This window comes from Magnolia sinica, chromosome 6 (genome assembly GCF_029962835.1).
Source record: "Magnolia sinica isolate HGM2019 chromosome 6, MsV1, whole genome shotgun sequence".
Taxonomy (NCBI): domain Eukaryota; kingdom Viridiplantae; phylum Streptophyta; class Magnoliopsida; order Magnoliales; family Magnoliaceae; genus Magnolia; species Magnolia sinica.
The window spans coordinates 7,528,229-7,554,386 of record NC_080578.1 but is presented as its reverse complement, the minus strand read 5'-3'; the positions used below and the strand labels follow the sequence as shown (position 1 = coordinate 7,554,386).

Sequence of the window (26,158 nt, the reverse complement as noted above, 5' to 3'; positions counted from 1 at the left end):
CCAAATAAGTTACCTTTTAACTTATTTTAAGTCATTAAGTTACTTTTTTCACTTAAGTTTGTTTGGTAAGCATCATTATAAAAGCAACTTAATGCTAAAAACTACTTATTTCAATAAGTTGTTTATTTATTTATATAGCCTTTTGACTTGTTACTTTTCCACTTCTCGGTCCATGTCAAAGGAGGCTTCTCTCTCACAGTCCTTATCAAAGGAGGCCTCACATGATGGACTGTACCCATCGAAGGTCGACCTAATGATGAGTGGCCGATGTCTAAGGCCAGCCCCGCATGAACAACGGTCCACATCGGAGGTGGGGCCCACATGATGGACAGTCGACATCAAACGTGGGCTCCACATGATGGGTGGTGGATATTAAAGGTGGGTCCCACATGATGGACAGACATTGATGGTGGGCACCAATGATGGATGACCAGCATCAAAGGTGGGCCATCCATAACGAATGGTGCACATTAAAGGTTGGCCCAGATTCCAGCGGTGGGTATCATAAACTGACTATTTACTGTGGTGGGGCCACAGCGTTTAAAAGCAAGCTGCCATTTGTGTTTTACCTTCGGCCAGGCTTGTGGGACCCAACCAACATGTCGGCCAGCAAATGACATCATGGTGGGCCCCACTTTCTGGGCCCACGGAGGTCTAGGATCAATCTGATTTGGTGCTTCCCCCTCCCCAGGTCTTTACATCCTTATCAATGGGTTAGATGGCAATAACATGCCATTAGGCGGGCTGCTAGGATACAGCAGGGCAGGCCCCACCACCAGGAGTTTTAATGGTGGTTGATCAACCAGCACTGTGTCCCATAGTGGGGTCCACCTGAGATTTAGATCTGCCTCAATTTTGGGCTGTCCTTACATGATTTGGGCAAAATGGATGGGCTGGATAGTTTTCTCACAGAGTTTTAGATCCTGTTATATATATATATATATATATATATATATATATATATATATATATATATATATATATATTATGATGGTGGAAACCAAGCATGCTTTTCTATTTTTTGGCTGATAATTATGTTGCTTGTCAAACATACTTATTTGCTAAATAAGTAAAAACCAAGATAAGCTACTTATGGGATTAGTAGCTCATCTAAAGTAACTTAACATCCAAATGGCCCCCCTAAAATGTGCCAGCATTGTGGTCGGAATGGTTGATTCTGCAAGCAGTTCTATCATATAAACAGGCCAAGTAAAAAATAAGTGGGATTTAATATTTTCTGCACTTGAATTTTAGCAAAAGATGAATTGGAATTTTGGAGCCTTGACCCAAGTGTGACAAAATAAAATCTCCATCCATTTAGCCATGGTTTGGACGGTCTTTATAGGCATACATCTTGAATGAGTTGACACAATTCAGCACTAGGTGGCAAATTCACATGGGATCTGACCCCTGCTGATAACCATTGGTTTTTTTTTTTTTTGAAAGATTACTGGTAACCATTGGTGATGACTGGTACAGAGAATGGACCTGAATTTGCATTCTAGGGTTAGAGACTTGATTGCATAAGATCAATCTGGCAACCATGGATACAACTTAACTCAAATCCTAGAAGTAAACTTCAAAAATCAAAAGGGGATTGATATCTAGACCTACCTCGATTCATCTGGAACCATCCCTTTCCAATTTCTGGAATTGAAAATAGTACGTTTGCTTATACCATTTCAAGTCTCAAAAATCATAATGGGTGTATGCAAATGATTAAGGGTGGGTGAAAAATACTGAATTCCAAATCAAAGCCCTAAACAAAACAGTACAAACGAAGCTCAAGACATGTACATTCCAATATCAACGTGATTGTTTCTTGATAGTTTGCTTCTTTGGGGGATTATATAGTGAAAACTTTCCCAACATGTTTCAGTCTAACAAACCATACTGTGTATAAACGATATCCTAAAGACAGAACAGAAGAAGGTATAAAGCAAAGGGAAAAACAGGGAAAATAAAATAAAATCTTGCGACTACCAATTCACAACGCACTACCAACTATTCATGCAATTTGCAGGACTTGCCGGTGTAATTGCTGGATCCAATCAACATAGCTACAGATCCCCCTGGTCTGGTCCTCAATAAGATTCGCTACCAGCAATGTATTTTCTCTTGGTTGTTCTCCTTGTCTTACAAGATGACACACATGATAATCAGAAGGACAGTTCTCCCTTGAGGCTCGTATTATTCCCATTAGCTTTCTTGACACTTCATTGTCGAACTCAGTAAGGTTCACCTGCAGTCCGGAGCAAATTAGAATAGCATAAGAGGAAGTTTAATGCTGCTGGCAAACTGGAAAAAGAAAGGAAGAATTGATAATGAAACAAAGATGCCGCGAGCACCATTGGAGTGTAGTCCAATGAGGAATGTGGATTGGAAAGAAAAAGGCAATTAAACAATGCAACTTGGGTAGGGCTACATGCCATGTGTTGGACAGGACATGAGCTGTCCAACGCGGTGACCCTATATAAGAAACCCAACACACAGGAGACCTCCATTCAGATGGGTATGATATTGGAAAAAAAGTGGAGATGCCGACGCAGACATAATGATATTGAAAAATGTATGTACGTATGCATGTATGTAGTGTCTGACATGGGAACCCTATTATAAGAAACTCAACACACACGGAAACATCCATGCAGATACGTGATTATATATATATATATATATATATATATATAAAATGTATGTGTGTTATTGATTAGTTTTTAAAAGATCATACTTCCCCTGCTCACCCTTGGAATGCGCATTGATAGTTTTGCTGGGTATCAATACTGGGTTAGATTGCATTGGTATGCGAGTGGTATCAATGTGAACCTTTGACCTTGCTGTGGGATAAAAAAAGAGGGTTGGCGTTGGGCAGTCAATTGTAAAACCTTTGCCAACCCCAAATTTATAGGACGAAGGCTAAGATGACAACACATTAAATGCATGGATAGTCGAAATATGTTAGTTTGTTTACAGTTCTTAAATGCATGAAACATAGAAAATGTCATATACATTTCTAGAGATTAGAGATCCATTGAAAATGTATTAGTACGTGAATGTAGGAATAATAAATAATTGCAATATTCTTTTCCTAATAGCTGAGTCAACAAGTACCCTGACACTATTGTCCATGCACCACTGGTGTCAGACACGACAGATTACTTAGAAGAATAAGTGTCCTCGTCACATAACTGTTTACACTTGTCGACTGTACCATAGTTAACCCAGCTATCTGCAGATTGCTGAACAGATTGCACACTAAAAGCAGGAACATTCATACATCAAGAGCAGTGGGAACACAAGTATGCTGAATGTAACTGTGGAGAGCATATTGAAGAAATTAATGAAGATTGGAATGGCTATGATTCAAACCCCTACAGGAAACAACTAATAAGGCAAATCAGTTCTCTCCCGAGGAATGCACAGTTTCATCTTGAAATAGTCATGTTAGTTCAGGAAACTCAAAACTGAATAGATGAAAAGTGGTAAAGTTGTAGAATCTTGACCAATCTTATGTCTAATGACATGAGCAGAGATGTTTCAAGTCCAGAAATTTTAACAGTAGAGTGAAAGGCCTCTACCTTGGAGAGATCAGGGAAACAAGTTAAATCTCCTCCAATTAAATTTTTGACGATCTCAGAAGATAACATTCCACCGAACCAAATAATGAAGCAAAATCCGTTGTCATACATATAAAGGCCTGTAGGATCTAAGCTCTCAGCTGCCAAAGGTAATTGTTTCGAGAGGTTCCTGAAATCATCAGCATCAGCTGGTGCCTGCCAATGTGAGACATAGTAGTGGATTTCAAGTCAAACTCCAAGCATCAAACCAAGGATTATCACCTTCGAAAATTTTACAAAATCCTTTGGAGATAAAATGATACATGCAAGAAGATTCTTTACCTTTACAAGGTGGTGATCGATACGAGTCAAGCTGGGATAGAGTAGCTTCATCAACTGTTTAACAGGCAAAATCATCATATTGAAACCAGCTGCACAGCATTCATCAAGTTGAACATCGGCATATCCTCCATGAAGAGGTACTGATTTACACAGTGCAAGTCCATAGAGAGGTAAGAGTTTCAGTGATTCTGAATATATCATCCTGACACCCAACTGATGCTGCGTCGCATAGAGGTTCCTGTATTCTCTAAGGGCCTTTACAATTATCAACTTCACAGTTTGGCGAGCCTCTTCAAGCGTATGGGATAATGTTTTCTCAATTGCTGCACATTATTTGATTGATGGTAAGAAGCTAGAAAACCTGGTTAAAGATGAAATGCCAGAAACATAGAAGGTTGTTGCAAGAGACAATCTCACCGAGCCTACTCAACACAGAAACAATAGCCCCAATATCAGCGTGGCGGTACATCTCTCCAAGATCTGTTACCACAGGTACTGCTGCTGTATGGACTCTGATACGTCTTTCACCGGAAGATGAGGTGTATCTTTTGCAGGCTAAGGAAAGCTAGGGATAAACTAGTCACTGGAATGCCAGAAACGAGGGAAACTATTCTCGAGAAATAGGATGTCAGGCTAAATAGAAAATGCACAAAATCTAAGATGAGGAAAGGAACTTTAACATCAGAAATGCACAGGACATCCAATGACCCATGGAAATGGATCCTTACTCTTGCTCCGGTGGCAGACTCTCAGGAGTTTCAACACCTGGTCAAGGGATCGAGTATCCATAGGTGGTGAAATCTCACCATGGCGTGAGTGTGTGTAAAAAAAAATAAAAATAAAATAAAAATGACCCATGGAAACCAATAGAAAGATCAAATAAGACACAAAATGCAACCTCCCATCTTATGGAGCTTCTAATTTCCTGCTTATAGCATGTAAATCAGTGAAGCTAGCAGGGAGCCACCCCATGTGCAGGTGCACAACCATGTGACCATTGGAATTTTGTGTAGATCAAGTCGTTCAAGATGTGGATCCTGCTCTTAACATGCACCGGTCAAGCAAGCCTGAGCATCATTTGGGCAATGATCAACGTGTATAGTGTTGAAGTGTATGCCTACATACGTATAGTTCTGGTCTTTGAGTGGTCAATCAATGCAAATTCGGAAGAGAGCTCAAGAGGGAGTCCTTGGTCCAAACATTCCCTAGCCTTAGACATTGCAGCAATTATTCATGAAGGTCAAACTTCCATGCGCTTTTTGTAATATACATTAAAAATGCCTGATGCTAGCAAGATAGAATGCCAGGGAACAAAAGCTAAAATGTATAAAATGAAAACTCCAGCAAGCCTCTCAGATAGACAACAGGAAGTAGGTTCAGTGGATGTCTTATATTACAAATTATTTAACAAAGATGAAACGCAACATAACAGACCGAGTAGGAACTCAAGTGAAAGGAGAAAACAGAACTCAGATCATGTCAATATAATCAAGGAACTTGAAGTGAAAGGAGAAAATGGAGCTCAGATCATGTTGATATAATCAAGCTCCCCAACCATCAGACTAAATTCAAATGAACTACAACATGTACAATAATGAACGTCTAGCAGCTCAAACCATATGCAGGCTGTTTGTAATCACATGGAAATCCTGATTTCTTTTCTTTTACTGTTTTCTGGAAAAAAGAAAATTCATTAAACTGTCGACGAAGAGCAATGTAAAAAATGTCTATATAGCAGATATAAAACATCTAATCACATTTAACAAAAGAGCACGACCTGAACGTGCAGAGTGAGCATTGAAAGTCTGTGGTGGTGCGCATATTATCTCCCACCACTAAATATGGTTATCAGCATTTGAAAATGTAAATTTCCAGAAGCCCATTTTGAAATGCATGTTAAGATTCCCACCCACCGCTACAGATGTGCACACTAACTCCTAGTGCAGTGTGTGCACACAATCTTTTCCCTTGAAATAACTTGTTTGACAATAAATTTTCCAGACCCTACAATATCTTCATTTAGAAGCAACAAAAAATAAAAACTGTGGGGTTGCGTTAGAAATCCCAGTTAATCACGGTAGCGGTAGTTGGGGAGAGCACCAAGGGGCATGGAAGAAGGTTCTGAAGCATGAGCAGCACCTTAGGGAGCTCCTGCAAGTCCGCAACTAAACCAAATATGCTATGAAGATGAAGAAAGGGTGCTCCCCCGATCATGTGAACATTATATCAAGATGGATATCCACAAGGTGAAGACTCTCACTTGACTCCACCAAACTAAGTGGAAATGGGGGTTAGGGATTTGAAAGATGGGAGCTTGGCAGGATCACATCATTGCAAGTTCCCTACCCATGCTTATCTTGGGGAGGATTTAGAAGGCTAAAAGCTAAATATCATTTCCTCTCTCCCATTTAAGTTTTAGGCTGAGGCAGTTTGAGTCGGCTTGAAGAAGCCTGTTGAATCCCATACCTTGTTGAGCCCAGTGTTCAGAGTATCCCTGATATTGTCCGTATCTCCAGCTCAGCGATACTGATAACACTGGTAGCAATACTGATAACACTGATAGTCTCAGAAATTCCAAGTATCGGTGATGCATTGCTAAGTATTGCCAATGTATTGCCAATATTTTCGACTGTGTAAATTCCAAGTGTCACATGTATTGTCAAAGTGTCGATATCGCCAATGTTTTCGACTATGTAAATTCCAGGTCCCGCTTGTATCGCTAGTGTATCGGTAATATTTCGATAATATCGGCAATGTATCGATATCACCAAAAAATTGTTTGTGTCGATGATAATATCGATCATATCGCAATATTATCATTATTACAACATGGGTGATATCGAGACCACATCTTTTATTTCCTTTCCAGTTGTCGACGATTTCTCGGCGAAATATCGTGTGTTGTTATTCTGAAATATTGATGGATGTTTGGATGGATAGATGGGATTGTTGAATGGATAAATGGGATGGACGGGATGGTTGGACTGGTTCATGCTTTTAGGCCCTCATTAAATGCAAACTTATTTTGTATGCATTCTTTTTGCGTTTTTTTTTTTTAATAAATATTCCTAAATATGCAAATATGTATTTTAGCATCTCTTGTAGATTCACTGAAAAATTCCACCGTTTTCCCCATGTTTCCACACATTTTCGGTTATCAACAATATTATCAGCGATATCGACGTTGTTTCCATATCTCCAACCAACAAAACCTGTAGCAATATCGATACTTCAAACGCTGGTTGAGCCAACCTTCTCTAAGGCGTCGCTTGCTGGAACACTTGCTACTAGTTAGGGCAGGAAAAAGAAGGTCCAGAAAGGAGAGCTGGTTGCCTGTTCAAGAAAAGTTCTAAGTAACTCCAATAGCAATAACTGAGATTCAAACCAAGATGTGCTTGACACCTAATTTACACCAAAGGAATAGTATAAATCTGCAAGATCTAATTCATGAAACAGGAAGTCTACCAACTAATGGATAGAACTTAAAAAATAGGCTATGGTAACTCTCTGTGCAGCATATTGTGAAGATGATTGAAAAGAAACAGACAGCTACTTCATACAAGAATTGTAAGTCATTCTCTCACATCTCAAGAACATTCTAGTCCTGCATACAACCATGAACATATAACATAGTAAACTAACAGACCATTCATACCATCTGCTAACTGGAAGTGCCTAAAACCAGTTCGATTCTAGGAACAATATCCAAATCTTTCTATGATTCAGGTATAGGAAACGAATTGCATGTAGCATTCAGGAAAGCATTTTCATTGTAAACAACTCCATCCCACTGTAGTACTAACTATTTCAGGAAAAAGGATGCAGCAGAGAAACTTGAATGAATGTGTTTTGAGTTGTCAATAAAGTATCTTCTAGAGATAATTCCAACCCAAAGGCTTTGTCACAGTCTAAAGCTGGGAGATCCATTAGATCTGAGGAACTGAACATTAAATGCCCATGGAAAGTAGTAAGCCGCAGCCCTGAAAACCAGAAGAGAAAAGGACTCATCAGGATCCTAATCATCACCTGATGGTTTTGGTTAGGTGAAGAAAAAAAGTGCAAGACCTCTGGACTTCATAAAAATAATAATAAGGCGGTATTAATCAAACCTTTTCCACATCTTACGCGCATCACAGCTTCCCAAGCAGTCTCCCTTGTAAGGTCCCTGGTCAACTCACATCTGAACTTTTCTGTATGAATGCCTCCTTGGAAAGATGGATAATAGTTTACCTGGCCGCATGTATATTTTGCAAGAGTTCCTGTCAAAGAAAATAAGGAATTTGAGGACAAAATCAGCACCAATAAGATTACATTTACTTGTTATTAATACATGTCAATACTGGTACCTAAAGAGGCTATATCAGAATACTGGTCGCTGAAAGCATATACATTCACCCCTATCTGATTATTAGAAAGTTCAGCAGCCATTTGCTTATAAAATGGATCTTCTGCTATTCTTAATGTATGTTCTTTATCTGTTCCATAAATGCAAGGATCATTTCCACGCAACTTGAGGCAGCCAATACCAAGAGACGGTAACGTGGTCTGAAAGATCAGCAATTTTCCTCCGAGTTGGCTCTGTTGGTCAAGAAAACAAGCAGTCCGAATTTCTATAAGGAAGTTCAACAACAAAAAATGGTGCCCCGAAGGCATAAGAAAAATCCAGTGATTAAATTTATTTTGAACACCCAATAAAAAACAACACAAAGGTGAATAACCGTAAAGACAACGCACCATAACCCTGCATGCTGCTTTAAGAGCAGGGCCAAAGGCAGACTCTATGTTCGCATTGTCCTGAAACATGAACGGCAAACTATCCAAAAATGCATCCACCACATTTCTAGATTCAGACAGGTTTACAACGAGATCATCCGGCAAGGGAACAAATAGGTCATCCAGATCTGCTACCACCATCATTTGAGGGAGTGTCAAAGACGACTGGCACATTGAGAAACTATGATTTAGTAACACAACATATACATCTAAGCATGTATTTATTTGGAAGCTGGGGCAAATTAACCAGTGCACCCAAGTAGAGCTGTGGAACAGAAGTGCAATATTCTTATTTAACCAATTAATGAACTGCATCTGAACTACAGATCGTTGAGTAGAAAGAATCACATGCCTTCATATTATAAAAATGGAGTGTGCTGTCGAAAGTTAAGAAACCAATCTGTGTTCTAGGGAAGCCAGGCAACTCATCCAAACAGGACTTGATGGTCTTAGCAACAATCTGCCAAAGAATGGTGGAAACAAACAGATTATAGTAATGGCGACAGAAATATAAAGAATGAAAACCAATATTATTGTTTATTTCCACCAAAGAATGGTGTTAAAAAACAGATTATAGTAATGCTGATGGAAATATAGAGAACGAAAACCAATATTCTTGTTTGCTTCCACAAAGAATGGTGGAAACACACAGATTATAGTGATGTCAAAGGAATTATACAGAGAAAACTATTATCATTTGTCTTAGTTTCACGAAAATAAGCTGATTAGATGGCCGTGGCACTGCAATATGGACATTCTACCAGTTAATCATGAATGTTGTATAATTTTCCACTAGAGACATCATAATATATGTGAATGGTACCCTGGCATAATGCACACCTAAGCATGTGTATGGATTGGGTGGAGTAGCTGAAAAAAATGTAAACATCCCTAACAAGTTCAAAAGTGATTACCTCAATCATACCACTTCTAACTGCGGATAGTGATACATCGATAAGAAAAAAATATCGGGGCGGCATTGGAGGCCGGGACATATATTCAGTTGGAGCAACAAATTCTACGCTGCCCTTCAAAGACACAAGCTGCTGTTCTGCATCACATCTTCCACCACTTGAATCCGAACGAGATAAATAATCATCAGGAACTGGACATGAAACTTTAAATGGATTGGCATATGTAGGGGAATACACCGACTAATAATTAGACTCAATTGAATGGAATACCTAATAAAATAAGTAAAATCATTCTAGTCAAGCCAGAAATTATGCAACAAAAATCCAAATACCAACTATTCTAATGTCGGTGATAACCTTGTAGGTTAATATAAATGGTATGGCCTTCTTCTTTGCCATTCAGAAAGTAAGAACAAGGCACAATCATTCCAAAATTTGAATCCCAAGGAGAAATCTTTTGAATGAGATACCATTGATTCCCATGGAGATCACATTTTTACATGCATTAGAATTTTGTGGAAGCCTAACATACACCAAGATGGGATCTACGAGTCTTCCTAGGTCATAGTTTGTGGATAAATCTTGTTAATCGGGCTACCAATCCTCAATGGCTTGGCAAAACCTCAAAATGCTTTTGCAAGCACATTTCTGGACCATGTGCTCTCTCTCTGTAGACCGTGGGCTTTCTCTCTTTGGAAATGGGCCACCTCTTATCTTTCTCTTATTATTTTCTTTCTTTTGTTTTTCTTCTTTTGCCCTTAGTTTCGGGGGTATTCTATGTAGTTTGGAATATTACTTAATATAAATAAAAATGGGGCTGGAGTTCCTCTCTAGTTAGAGTTTTTTTCTCTCTCCAAACTTGTCTTATAACTAAAGGGTTTACACAGACATATGGTGGGGATTGTTCTGAGACTTTTACTCATGTTTCTAAGATGAATTTGGTACGGGTGATAATTTTTCTTTCTGCTAATTTGGATTGGCCATTACAGCAATTAGATGTTAAGAATGCCTTTTTGGATGGTGATCTGATTAAGGAGCTTTATATGCTTTCCCTCCTAATTTTGTTAGAAAGGGAGAGGAAAGAAAGGTGTTTCATCTTATGAAGGCTATATGTGATTTGAAGCAGGCTTCTTGAGCCCGGTTTGAGAAGTTTGGTGGGAACCTAATTTGTATAAGATTTACTCGCATTCACTCTGATCATTTTGTGTTTGTTAAGTGGTGTGTAAAGGATATCACCATTGTGTGTATGTGGATGATATCATTGTTAGAAGTAACGAGTAATTTCTGAGTTAACTCTATATGACCAAGGCTTTTTACATCAAAGATTTAGGACCGCTAAAATACTTTTTAGGAATTGAAGTCTCTCATTCTAAGAAAAGCATCATTTTCTCTTAACGAAAATACACCCTTAATTTATTGGCTTCAACTGATAATTTTGATGTTAAACCTATTGATTCTTTGTTAGAGGCTAATAAGAAGCTTTGGGCTAGTGATGGGGCACTTCTTGATGATCCTCGAATGTATCAGTGTTTGGTTGGTCGTCTGATATATATTGACTATTACTCACCCAAATCTATCTAATGCAGTGAGTTTGGTTAGCCAGTTCATGAATACTCCTTAATCCAATTATCTTGAGGCAGTTCATTGCATCTTACACTACATTAAGTCTTCTCCAGGACGTGGCATTTATTTAGCCGTCACAATAATCTTGATGTTGAAAGCTATTTTGATGCAGATTGGGCTGGTTCTTAAATGATAAACGCTTTACGACAAGATACTGTACTTTTTTCAAATGAAATCCCATTACCTGAAAGACTAAAAAGCATACAGTTGTTGCATGATCTAGTTTTGAGACCGAATACGGTGTTATGACGAATGCATGTGAAATTTTGTTGTTAAGAAGTTATGTTACTAAATTGGGATTTTTAGTAAAGACTCCAATGCTTATGTATTGTGATAATCAAGTTGCTATAATTCATATAGCTTCTAATCCTATATTTCATGAGTAGAAAAAAAAAAAACATTAAAGCTAATTGCATTTTATTCGTGAGAATGTTGCTGCTGGCATTAGTTCTACTTCTTTTGTTCCATCTACTACTCAGCTTGCAGATAGTTTCACAAAGGATCTTGTTGTTGAAGTTGGACAATGTATTCTTTACAAGCTGGGAATAATTGATATCATAGACTCGGTTTGAGGAGTGTAGACATGTATATTTTTGGACCGTGGGCCTTCTCTCCCTACTCCATGGACCGTCTCTTATTTTTCTCTTATTATTTTTCTTTCTATTGTTTTTCCTCTTTTTCCCTTGGTTCCAAGGGTATTTTTTGGTAATTTGGGACATAATATAAATAAGAAGGGGGCTGGACTTTCAACTCCAATTAAAGTTTCTCTCCCAAAGGATTTTTTCTCTTTGACAGTTTTCAAAAGGTTTCATGAATGTTTTTTTACCATTAGAGCCTTTAATTCATTGTTCATGTCTTTTACTTTATAAAAGTTTGATGGTTAGATCTTTTAGTACTCCACATCATGGTCTTGAATGGGATTTTGGGCCAAGAGTGAACACCACATATAGTAGAAGCATTTGGGCCAATATTGGTGTATGGAATAAGCAAGTTTATGGGCTTTTGATGTTGTAGGGCAATACCAAAGTCCGGTAGGGATGAGGACTAGTGAAACTGATTTCCCTTGAAACCCTATCTCTTCCTATATTGAGATCTTATCACCAAAGGGGAGAGGTGCAAAGAGCCCCCCAACATCGAATTTCGAATTAAAGACGCTTCGAACTAATCCACGAATGTCTTTTGCAAGCTCCTTTGAGTTGATGGCCTCTTTATCAGCTTTGCACACAAGTATTCTAGAAGAAGTTATTTCATTGGAAGGAACTATTTCGTTTCCTGAAGTAAAAAAAGATGACCTCTATGTTGGTCAACCATATCAAGCATGATCCTTTGATCAATTAAGCAATCTAATGTCAAAATGCATGTGCGAGGTCAAGGTACTTGCCTAGTCTTCCTTCCTTTCTTTTTGAAAGCCGACGTTCAAAAATGAAAACAAAAAATTACAAATTTGTGCATATTAGTCAAATAAATTTGATTGTTCATCCTTATTTAAATTACCAGCTAAAAGACCCTTATTTAGTATCTCCCCTAGATGTCCGACATCTAGATTGGGAAAAAGGCATTAATCTATCAATTCTTAGGAACTCTAGACAAGGACGATTCAAACCAATTTTACAATGTCCCTTGATGATTCTCATCTTTCTAAAGCTTTTATAGTGTGTATTCAAATCAAGATATTGAGATGCTCCCAAAATCTATATATTCCATTATCGTGTCCAAATGTATATTCTATTTAACATAGTACACTTGCCAAAAAACATATCCAACAAATTGAAGTACAATTGCGTAGATAGTCTTGATGCCTTGAAAGACGAAAAGAAGAAGCAAACATCTGAAGTCTTGAAGGAGAAGCAAGATGCTGTCTTGGCCCATGAAGCTAACATGCTTGTACTTCAGAAACCACAAGATCTAAAAAAGATAAAGCTCAATTTTGCATGAAAGTAGATGCAATTGCCATCCATTGGTACATCCACATTAGAGAGCGAAGAGAGAAGAAAAAAATGAAAAGAAAGGGAGAAACCTCTTCTCTTCTCATCTCATCTCCCCCCTCATCCATCCATTCGTGTGGTCTACCTCATGTGAGGGTCTCTTGCCTTTTCTCCAGTCACAACCCTATAGTTTGATTTAGAGAAGAGAAGACTCTTTGACCTTCCCCTCATTGAAGATGATTGGGAGGGATCTTCTTCATTGAAGGAGGAATAATGCCAAATCTACACAGTTCAAGAGGACACGGCTGCAAGTATGTTCCTAACCGTCTGTTTTAGATATAGGGAATTTGATTTCATCTCGATGGAATAAGATCTTAGAAAAATAAAAGATGGGAATTTGCAAAGTTGTGCTTCCGTCTTTCACAAAATACCAACATTGGCCACTTCTTCCACCATGCCAAGATGACCCTAAGAATTTGGCATGCATTTTTCGATCTCTTTAGAATATATTAGGCAATGCCTATGTGTGTGGAATATCTTTTCAGGAATTGGGGAGCCGGCACCTTCAAACTGCAAGGCAAAGTCTCGTGGACCACTCACATGCTAACTTATGAGGCATATGGAGGGAGAGAAGATGCCCAAAGAAAAGCCATCCTCGATAAGGTACTAAAAAAGATCAAAATTTCTCTTATCAAGCAGGGATAAAATGAAAAGGAATTCAGGGTCTCAATCTCATATTTGGTAAGGAGCTGGAATGAAAACAAATGACATGTATATGAATAAATAGACATGGCTCTATGTGAAGATGATGCAGGATAGGAAATTCAAATATGATGTGCAAGATTCTCAGGCTTTAGATCACACTAGTTCAGAAATAATTACACAAAATTCCACATCCTACGCAAAAGTTCAAACACTCAATCAAGGGGAATCTTATGCGGATCCAGGCCTACACATGCTAGGGCTAGATCAATCAAAATTATAGACCAAACAAGAATCAAAGGAGGGTAAATTCATCCACACATGCACATAAATAATTCCCCTAATCCAAGGGATTCATAAATTTCAATTCGGGAAACCCTAAGGTTGAAGAAATTGCACAAAATTGGGGATTCAAGTAATTTAATGTTAGGTTTACGGATTTTGGGTGAATAAGGAGTGAGAGAGGAGAGATACAAACCAAAGAAGTACCGCACGTGTGGATAGTAGCATTGGCTCAGACGCACATGCGTGTGATTCTAGCCACACGTGTGTGGGGCCCACTATTCAAAAAAAAACCACCTTCGCCCTAGTCGAACAGTGATGGACTCCAAAACCCCAAATCTCAATTTGATTCGATGTACGGTTTGTGTGTGGTGCTCCGTCGAAGTTTCAGCCCTCTTGTAGGGTCAGATTCTGAAAATCTTCTGTAGAGAGAAAAACAGCTGCAATGGAGGATGAATTTGAAGCGTAGATGAATGTAGGAGAAGAGAAATATGGATGAAAGAAGGTGGGGGCGAATCGTGATAGATGTGGCTTCGTACCACGGTAGTCAATCCTTCGAAGAAGGGAGGGCTTCGCACCCAATTAGGTTTTCGTAACTCGGAAAGGAGTAGAAAAATGCAAAAAATTTATTAATTTTCAATGAGAAAAAAGACTACAAGATGTGCCTATTTATAATAAAACCTTAGACCCCAAAACTCGTGCCATGTGCACAATCTATTACTTGAAGACGAAGTAATAAAAAATAACAACTAATTAAAGCAATCTAAACCGTTCATGATATTCCTAATAACAATAATAACCCAAAGTACTAGGTCACCTAGGGTAGTGGGCCACGATCATGAGATCCAATAATGGGATCCACATGATGATCGGGTCCACCCCAAGGAACCAAAACACAGTCCTCTAACTAGGAGGCCCTCCATGGATGTTGTCATTGATTCAGATAGAAGGTGGGGCCCTCTTCCTTGCATATGTGCGTAAGGGGGGCATGCGTGTGGGCGAGATGTCCACATCAAAAGACGTATGTGATAATATGCTGATTAACAACAAAATCAACTGCAATAATAAGCCAAGCCAACATGTTCTAGTCAAGAGTTGAGTCACAATGCTTAAAACCAAGTACGAGTCCGACTCAGAAAGATTGTACTCCAAGTTTAAGTCTGAATTCAAGTTGGCAAAACCCCACAATACAAAAGGTAAACAAAAACAATTCAGCGAAGCCTATTTGAATTGTTGCTTCAAAATAATTCCCTAAATTCGAGGTACTCACATGACTCATCCACAATAAAAGCAGCTAGCTCAATCAGAGCAATTCAAACTTTCCTTTACCATTTATAAAATGAGATACGAAAAACTTCTGTACAAACTTTATCAAGTGGAGCTGATGGGGGCATCAGAGGACCCACTCGGGTGTACCAGAGATGGAGACAACCACCCACATCAGCATAACTTACTTCATGGATGAGAGACGAGTTCCAAATAGGGCCCGTCGAGCTATTTTGAAGACCCCACATGCATTGGACGTGCATCAAGAAGACTTCACTTTGGGATGATGCATGTGGGCTGCTTAGAAGATTATTTTAGTCATAGGATTTCTATTTCTTGTCGATTCGACCGTTGGATCTTGTCCATCAGGCCATTAGGCCATCAGATCTTTTAAATCCGGGCCCCCTGGACTCTGATTTTACTTTCTTTATGTTTTTTGTTATTTTTAAGAGTCATTTGATGGTTGAGATTGATAATATGTGTTTTAGTTTTCTTATTTTGGATGATGGGCCACTTTACTTAAGTGAGTGGCATAATTGTAATTATGTTAGATTTTAATTCCGAATTTTTAATTATAAAACTACAAGGAGAGTGGAGTTCCAACCCTAGTGGAGATTTGACAAGAAAAAAAGAAGAAGAGAGAAGCTCTCTTGTGTGAAGGAATTTTCCTCATTATTTTCTAGGGTTTTTTTTTTTTTTTTTAAAATTAAAAAAAAACTTTTATTCCAATTGAATTGTGGAAGGGTACAAACTTGTTTGGTGGTACATTCCAAGGTACATCCTTTCTCTTCTTCTTCTTCTTTGAATGGTATTATTCATTTTACATCCTTCCTCTCATTCTTTGAAAGCTATTCTTCTTATTTTCTTGCCTTCCTCTTTTCCCTTCCACCACAACCTTTTAAACCCTCGATCTTCAAATTTCTATTTTCCCTAATTTCTAAAAACCCTAATTCTAAAATCCCAAATTCCCATGAACCCTAATTTTCCTAATTTCAGATTTTCCCCTTTCCTAACCATAATCATAAAACCTACAAATTTGTCCATTGAGTGTGCAACGTGCCTATGCTAAATTGGAAGTTATGTCATTCCATCGGTCCTAGTTTGAATTGATTTATGTGATTTCTTAGCATGGGGCATGTGATTTAGGTTAAATCAGATTTTATTTCTTATTGTTTACTCTTTATTACTTAGTAGGTTAGCATCTTTTATTAATTGAATCACTTTATGGACTCTTTCACAATCTCCACATTGCATGTTAGCAGTAAATCATGTGTCCTGTATCATGAGCTGTTCCAGACCAAGGTTATCTGGATTGTGGGTTGCTTTGGTACGTGGTACGGGAATGGGTATGTGGCATGATAATTCCTCCAATACGTGTTACACTAAGGGTTGGATAATGTTTCTCACTCCAATACATATCTTGTATGCAATGATAGTTTTAGATATGAACTCATACTGCAATTTTTATATGAATGATGAATGTTATTATAACTAAATAAATAGAAGTATAAATCTCTACATTGTAAATATTAATTTGCATTAACCCACTCAATAGAAAGAATATAGAGCCACTATTTTAGGTTGCTAAAGCTAACGATATGGATTGCAAATGGACCATAATCCAGATCGATTTATGTGGAACGGAAAATGTGGGGCTTTTGTGTTTTAGGTAACATTGTTCCAAACTTCTTTTTGTTATCTTGCTTTTCCTTTTTATGTAATCAAATTTGAAGAAACCTGACATAATTTTTTTTAGTAAAAGATACCAAATTCATGAGTGGTTCCTTTCAGAATGGTCATTCTTGGGGTTCCCTTCCATATCATCTGTAATAAATACTTCATAATGGGTTTCTTGATGACCCCTTCCCATGCTCATCAAGCAATTAGTCCTGCCAAAAAGAAAAGCTTAGTGGCTATTGACAGAGATGGTTAGAATCACGTCTTGTTCTAGTTCACCTCCTTATAATTTATGCTTATCTTATATTTCACAGAAAATTTTTCACATTAAGTACACATGCTTAGATTTACAAATGAAGAACTTACAACTCATGAACTGATCAAACTTTAAATGAACCACCTTCAGCCTACCATACAAACTGTAACAACTGTACTCCAACTGCTGTTACCCACACTAACAGTTTTGAATCATACTTCGCCAGAAATGTGGTCAATCTTTATAGAAGTAATAGCATAATATGGAAATCAGAATCTTAAAAAAAAAAAAAAAGAGGGAGGGGGGGGGGGGGGTGGGGGGGGGGCGAATTTGAAGCATGTATGACCTTGGCGACTGGAAGTAATTCTGATACAAAAAGTGAGAAAAAAAAGAAAAGGAAAAAGAGGAGCCACTATCTTAGGGTGCATTTGGTTGCACCAAATCTCTCAAAATTTCATGATATTTCATTATTAATAAGTTTAATTGGGTGCAAAATATCATGAATTTAATGATATTTGGTGCAAACAAACACACCCGTAGAGAAATAAGTTTTTCATGATGAATATTAGAGCAAGAGTTCTTATAGACTAGATTTAGTAGAAAGGTTAGCACCTATGGTCAGGAAGACATCATGGAAGTGCAGAGATCATTTTTTAAATCTGAAAGTGTTTCATTAAGAATAAACCTCCAATACATTGGAAAATGAAACAACTAATGCATTATGGAATACTTCAGATGTATCTATAATTGTGATTCACTAGGACAAATTTAAGAGCTGCTCAGCTGCAAGCCTGAAAGCAGAGAATACTTAAGTAGGGACTTACCATCATTAAGAAATTCGCATAAGTTGCAACACCACTTTCTTCCATGATAAAAAAATGTGACGTATGGATTGACATGTGCTTTACATCTTCGACATCGAATAATGCCTGTTGGTCCAAAATTGACAATAGGTAATTTCTCCTGAGAAGGGATAGCAGAGTTGATTAGATGAAAATATCAATATACATATATATACATATGCATATATATGTATGTATGCATGTGTATATATATGTATACTGTCAATAAACATCAGCTGTTCAAAACACATTTTCTGACTGACCCCATCAGGAGCTTCTGCCAGAGGATGAATCACCACTCCAAGAGGCAGATGCCACCTAGAGAACAAAGTCTGAGAATTTGGTATTGCTCTAGTTGTCAGCCTCAAATACCTAGGATGGCAGTTTAAGGGGTATGTCTCAACAAAGGAACTTGACTCCACGTCACCATCCAAAGGCCTCGGCAGTGCTTTGATATCGATTCCAGGATCAACAGATCCAGGAAATAATCCAACACAGAGAGAGCTGAACTCCTCGACCAAGCCCTGAATTGCACCTACAGGAGGTCCCATGCTAGAATATTGCATCTGTTGCCCGGAATTCGGGCCTATAGGAGTCCCTACAGATGTTGGTGGTACAAAACCTCCTTTTTGAGCAAGAAAAGGAGTACATGATGCAGGAGCATGTGTAACTGGATTGACTTGCCTGCTGGGGTATCCGTGCAAAGATGGATCCAAAACTGATTGGGCAGCAGGAAATGGTGACCCTAATGGTGATGGAAGGATATCATCTCTTGGTGCAGTAAGGTTTGCAGTTTGAGGTGGAGGTTTACTTGTCATTAAAGGGATATGAGTCTGAGGATGAACATAAGCAGTTGGAGGTAAAACATGTTGTTGACCAATTGAAGGTGAAACAGGTGGGCATAACACTGGCTTTCTATCAGAAGGTGGGACAGGTGGTAAAGGTCGAGCAGAAGGATTATTCAGTGTTGGGAAACGCTGATGAGCAGATACATCTGAAGAGGGATGAAATGATAGTGGGCAAGATGTTGGTGAACTGTTAAACCTAATTGGCAGTGCAGCTCTATAACCAGAAGCCTCTGCGCCAACAGGTGTTGGGAAATGCTGATAAGCACCTACAGCTGATGAGGGATAAGATGGCCTGAAAGGCATTGATGAATTGTTAAAACTAATTGGTGGTGAACCTCTATAACCAGAAGCCTGTGAGCCAGCAGGTGGAGGTAAAACCTGTTGTGGAACCATTGGCGGTAGAACGGGATGGTGTAACATTGGCTGGCTGGCAGAAGATGGGACATGTGAGGAGGGTAAAGATTGAGCAGTAGAAGGACAAATAGGTGTTGCTGAACTCTGATTTGCACCTCTCTCTGATGAGGGATAGGACGATAATGGGGAAGCCATTGGTGGACTGTTAAATCTAACTGGTGCTGCACCCTCTGAACCAGCAACAGGCCCAAGGGATACAAAGCGCATAATAGTTCAAGCAGCTATTAATGGGAAGGTATCTCTTCCTGGAAAATTTCAAGTTCTAGTTCTTTCATCCACTGTGGACTGCACCTCAATTTTCTTAAACTTACAGTCCCACGTGCCAAACCTGCAAATACAAACATTAAAATTTTAAAGATATTGCATATGAAGTCATAAAGAAGAAAAAGACAGAATTAAGAGTATCACAAATTATAAGATGCTAACACCCATGGCCAATTTGTGACCTCCACTCTATTCAACTGAATTGTAATGAAGTTCGAAATATGTAAAAGAAGAGGATGAAACTAGGAACCTGTTCATTAATCAAAATGAGAGGTTTATGATCTTTTAATCGTCCTATGTAGATAATTATAAGTTCTAGCAACATTCTATAACTACAGGTTGTTCCTTATGAAGTCTTTGAATATTCTCAACTGCTTGCACTCTATCCAATAAACAATACCCCCTGCCAAGAAGCTCCAAATGACAATCCTCCACAATATATATATATATATATATGTGTGTGTGTGTGTGTGTGTGTGTGTGTGTGTGTGTCATGCTCCCCTGCGCACGTGCGCACCTTTGCACACGTGGCATGGGTGTCTAATCTGAACGGTCCATGTGATGCGGAATCCCATAAAACCCTATGTGAAAAATTTTCACCCTGATCTAATATTCTGGTGGGCCATAGAAAAGAGAAATGCAAATCAAGGGAGGAAACTGTTTTCATTTTTCATGGCCCATCAAAGTTTTAGATCAAAGTAAAACTTGGGCCCGGGGGGTTTCAGGAGGTGCTGCTTCACATGAACGGTTCAGATTTTGGATCCACATCACGTATGATGGGTTCTCAAAAAAGTTCGTACGTAGTACGTACGAACTGGTTCGCAGGTGAGCGTTTCCGTAATATATATATATATATATATATATATATATATATATATATATATATATATATATGAATTAAAAATTAATAAAATTTATTTTTCCATGTAGATGCATTCACTTCATTAGTATTCTTACCAATCTGATATAGTTTATAGGTGGAGCAATGAGTGTGGAATCCAATGCCTACTGCAAAATGCAAGCCTGTTCAGGTTCAAGTTTTGAATATTTGTCGGCTATGGTCATAATTACGCACACGAATTTCTTTCCTGGTTACACGACTATGGACCCAGAACAAGAAACCAGCTTGCAGTGGATTTGCAAGAACAGCAATGGCCTACAAAACTCTCGGATCGGAAGGTCTTAACTGTTCAACAATGGCCCACAAATAGACAGTTTATGGAAGTAAATAAATAAATAAATAAAAATACAGCAATTATCCCCAAAAGGGTAAACACATTGGAAGACAGTATCATTATATACATGATATTGTTCAGCCGTGTGGAGTGACTATAAGTTACTGTTAAGTGATATGACTGTCGATCTCTTAACAAAAGAGAGTTATTCTCAAAGCATGCATGGGACCTAGGCATGCCTAGGTGAAAACAAAAGCACTTGAAAAGGTGGTCTGCTAGGCACATGTGCTGAAGCGTGAAAAAACTCATGATGGGGATGAAGGGTAAATCTGCGAATGATGGCAGTGAAACCGTCTGACATATTCAGCCCTTGTAGCCAAGTGGGAGATGTTGGAATGGATGGCCATGATGCTTCAATAGCCAATGGCTAATCATGGTGTTATAATCCCAGGAAACCCCATGGTTAGCAGCTTTACTGATTTCGGATTCCATCTTTATGGAAACTTATAATAGTGATGTATATATATTATTTTGAAAATCAGTTTTAAATCAAGTTACAATGGATTAAAACAGTTTCCATTACCAATCTCATGAGGGCTGTTTCTCAACCTAATGAAATCCAATCGTTGAGATGAGTTTGAAAACTCCATGGAATGTGATTATAATCCGTTGGCTGGATATAGAGACTGTAAATGACCCGGGATGGCCTGTCAGGCTTTTGGGCTTGGCCTCTTCAGGTTAGGCTTAGGCTGAAATACTAGGCCCGAGGGCCGGACCTAGGCCTAAAGTTTAAGCCCATCTATTACTCAGGTTGGGCTAGGGCTGTGTCAAAGAGTTCATCAACGAGGCCGTTTAAGATTTCAAGGGCATTTTTGTCAATATCCTGCATGATTGGGCACGCCTAATGAACAGCCTTGATCTTGCCCAAAAGAGGATGGCTGGTCTTGGGCTTAAGCCAGACTCAAACAGGGACATGCATGATCATCACGGGCCGTGTTCAAACCTGGGGGCGCGGCATAGGTGTTGCTAGGATCCCTGACCATGGGGCCCACCGTGATGTATGTGCCTTATATCCACCCCGTCCATCCATTTTGAAAACTCATTTTAGGGTATGATTCCAACAATGAAGCAGATCCAAATCTCAGGCGGAGCGTAATACAGGAAACAGTGATAATCGACCATTAAAAACTTCTCGTGGGCCAAAAGTTTTGGATCAAGCTGATATTTGTGCTGTCTCTTCATCCAGGTCTTTGTGACCTTATCAACAGGTTGGATGGCAAATAAGCATTCCGGTGGCCTCCATGAAGTTATTAATGGTGGGGATTCAATCACTACTATTTCCTGTAGTATGGTCCACCTAAGATTTTTGGATCATGCCCTAAAATGAGCTTTCAAAATGGATGGACAGCGTGGATGTAAGGAACACACATCACAGTGGGCCCCACAGTTAGTGATCCACCCAAACGGCACCCCAAAACCAGGCCATGCATAATCATCACGAGCCGGCCCTGGGTTTTCCTTTGCGGGCCAGGCTTGGACAAACATCAGCCCGGCCAGTTGACAGCTGTAGCTGGACACAACAAAAGAAACAGGGAGAAAAAACCCTACGTTTCGGAAAAGCATATTGCGATTCCGTCTCACAACGTGTTTCCCTCGTGATAGGGATGACGATTACCGTTCTCGATCAGTTTATTTCAAATTTCGAATACTGCACTGTATTAATGATCACAAACACACATTATCCATGATCAATCAATCAGTCAAGATTTTCACAGTCAAGCTGCTAAATTACAATATCATCACCCAAACGCTACCATAACACGAAACGATTGCAATTTCGTCAGTTAGTGCAATAAAACCAGAAGAGTTTTAAGGCGATGCTTTCATTGCCCAAGAATAAAGAAATCCATATGTGATGCGGCGTTTCTGAAGTAGCAAAATGCAAGAACCCGAACGGACAGTAGATTTGAGATCGAAAGACTCAACGAATAGAAATGAAAGAAAATGAAAGATAGAACGGATACCGGAAGGAAATTGTGGTGAGATCGCCTGGCCGGATCTTGTGAAATCTGCATTGCAGATTATCTGAATCGAATGCGAAACAAAAATCGATGGAGTGAGAGCTTTGGAAAGGGGAAGTTAATTTGAGGAGAAGGAAAAGATCTCGAGTTGGAGAAGGCGGGAATTTAAGGTATGTGAAAGAGATAGAGAGAGAGAGGGCAACGCGCGCTTTCCGTCTCTTGCTCTGTTTCAAGTTTTTTGGATACATGAGTCATGAGCCGTGAGCGGCCGGTACTCGCGTTTGGCGCCTAACTGAAGGTGACTTGCCGGTAACCCCAAGCTCTGTGGGGCCCACCACGATGTTTGTGTTAAATCCACTACGTCCATCCGTTTCGCTAACCCTTTAAGACACGACATTAGGATATCCAAAACTAGAATGCGCTACACCGTAAGAAACATTGGGAATTGTATTCTGACCGTTGAAACCATCTTTAAGGCCACACAAGATTTAGATCAGGATGATATTTGTTTTTCCCCTTCACCCATGTGGGAATCAACTTATGAACGGGTTGGATGGCATATAAATAAAATGGTGGGTCCCAGGAAGGTCTCAACACTGGTCGTTTCCATTCCCACTGTTTACTGTGGTGTGGCCTAAGTTGAGTGTTGGATCTCCCTCATTTTTGGGTTTAGGTGCTGAGACGAGCTGGGGAAATGGATGGACGGTTTGGATATGATACAAACATCATGGTGAGCCCCACAGCGCTTGGGGGTTACTGGGGATTCCGCTTTCGGCCAGTAGCATACCGCAAACAGTGGTCATCCCGCAAACGGTGTGGATATTCAATGTATACATCGAGGTGGGCCCTACGGTTAGGGTCGCACCCACAGAAATCGGATTGCGCACTGAGAAAACTCCGTTGGGCCCACCTTTAATGGATGTCGTTTATCCACACCGTCCATCCGTTTTTTACATATCATTTTAGTGGTTGATACTAAAATTCAAGCATATCTGAATCTCAAGTCGACCGTACCACAGTAAAGAGTGGAAGTATTGATATCCACCGTTGATATCTTTCTAAGGCCCCACTGAAGTTTATTTGTCATCCAAGATATTCATAAGATCACACAGACATGGATGAAGGGAAATCACAAATATCTCCTGGTGGTGTATTCCAACTGCGTTTTGGATATGCTTCATTTTTGGGATGAAGCCCTAAATTTATCTGGTAAAATGGATGGACGGAGTGGATAAAATGTATATATGACGGTGGGCCCCAGAGAGTTTACTCAGTACGCAATCCGCTTCAGCACCTACATCGCTGCCTGTAGGTAGGATTGCAAATGAAGATCCGGACCGTACACGTGGCATTTTCGTCAAACTGAACCATCAAAAGTGGGACCTGCAAATGCATTGTAACTCAATAACCACATTAAAATATGATCTTAGTTGGTCAATTGGTGGCCATTTCATGGGCTGTAAAACTGGAAAGTAATAACAGTCCAAATTAGATGAGAAAACGGTCCACCAATCACTGGTGATGGTTGTATAGTCAAACTGATTTTGTAGGTGGCCAACTTATAGTGGGACCCACTGTTTGGACGGTTTCGATTTTAGGTAAAGACAAATTATTGAGGAATACGAAAGTTCATTTTTAACATGTATCAAAACCCAGATATTTCGGGAAATAACATCCACGAAATCTTCCAGCATGGAATTCTCCTACGCGAGGAGAATAATATAGGAAGTTTCATGTACAACGGATTGGAAGACAAACAACAGTCCATCTAGAGAATAATTTCCAACCTGTTAGGTATATATGAATCTAAACCTTCCAATAGGTTGGATCCATCATGAAATATAGGATTTATAAAAATAATTCGTATTTACTTATCAAATAGTCCACACCAAATGAAACATTTTCTAGCTATTGATAAATAGAAAAAAATATGAATGTGGGTCGATAGATGAATGGATATAGCTGTTTTTTTTTTTTTTGAAAATCTGATCCAAATGATGGGAAAATCATAGTGGATGGGTTAGATTCTGAATAAACTTAACAGGATGTAATTTATATGGTCCAAACGGTTAAACTTCAGACGACCTCGTTATATAGGGAGATTATCCAGTAGAATCGATACGAACCGGATTTCGGTAGAACCTTTCTATTCACAGCACACATGACAGGGTAACGTATCAATCAGAACCGTCCATGATGTATGTTTTTAATCCATTCCATTCATCCATTTTTAAAGATCATTTTAGCACTTGACCCAAAATATGAGAGGGATATAATCTCAGGTGGACCACACCACAGGAAAACAATAGTGATTGGATATCCACCATTAAAATCCTCCTACGGGCCACTGTACTGTTTATTTGACATCCAATCTGTTAATTAGGTCATACAGGCACAAATTAAGGGAAAAAACAAATATCAGCTTTTTTTTTTTTTTTTGAAAATCTGATCCAAATGATGGGAAAATCATAGTGGATGGGTTAGATGCTGAATAAACTTAATAGGATGTAATTTATATGGTCCAAACGCTTAAACTTCAGACGACCTCGTTATATAGGGAGATTATCCAGTAGAATCGATACGAACCGGATTTCGGTAGAACCTTTCTATTCACAGCACACATGACAGGGTAACGTATCAATCAGAACCGTCCATCGAGTTTTAAGTAATGTGGATGGAAAATTTCCAAAACTTAATATCCATCATGGAAGCGGTTTGCGTATGAGTAACTCAGTGCGCTAAGCGTACTGAGTAAACTCTGTGGGGTCCACCGTGATTGACATATTTTATCTACTCCGTCCATTCATTTTAAAGTATAATTTGAGTCTTGATCTCAAAAATAAAGTATATTCAAATCTCAAGTGGACCTTACCACTGGAAAATTTGTGAATTGAAATTCTATCGTTGAAAATTTCTTGGGGCCCACACAAGCTTTGGATCAATCTGATATTTGTGGTTTACTTTCATCCATGTCTTTGTGATATTACTAACGGATTGGATGACAAATAAACATCACTGTGGGCCCTATAAAGGTTTCATTGATGGAAGTCATTATTCCCACCGTTTCCTGTGGTGTGGTCCACTTGAGCTTTGCGAATAATTATATTTTGGATTCAACCACTAAAATGAGCTTGAAAAACGGATGGACGGCGTGGATAACATACATACATTCACAGTAGGCTCAGCTGAGTTTACTCAGTACGATAAAAGCGTACTGAGTAACTCAGTATGCGATCTGATTTCATCCTTCATATTGTTTCTATCCATCCGATTAGTG

The 26,158-nt window shown here is 39.0% G+C and overlaps 1 protein-coding gene across 1 annotated transcript; it reads right to left on the bottom strand.

Annotated features, from left to right (window-relative positions):
- Positions 1-1,779: 1,779 nt before the first annotated feature.
- On the bottom strand, positions 1,780-23,126 carry LOC131248136 (protein transport protein SEC24 A-like). The gene is made up of 13 exons (XM_058248210.1): positions 22,885-23,126; positions 18,423-19,749; positions 18,142-18,280; positions 9,587-9,777; positions 9,025-9,132; positions 8,634-8,837; positions 8,246-8,477; positions 8,009-8,158; positions 7,723-7,879; positions 4,317-4,444; positions 3,900-4,222; positions 3,579-3,773; positions 1,780-2,242 (listed from the first exon to the last, which is right to left on the bottom strand). Exons 2-13 carry the CDS (start codon positions 19,626-19,628, stop codon positions 2,009-2,011), a joined length of 3,267 nt encoding a protein of 1,088 aa, XP_058104193.1. The 5' UTR covers positions 19,629-19,749; positions 22,885-23,126; the 3' UTR covers positions 1,780-2,008.
- Between the last annotated feature and the right edge of the window lie 3,032 nt (positions 23,127-26,158).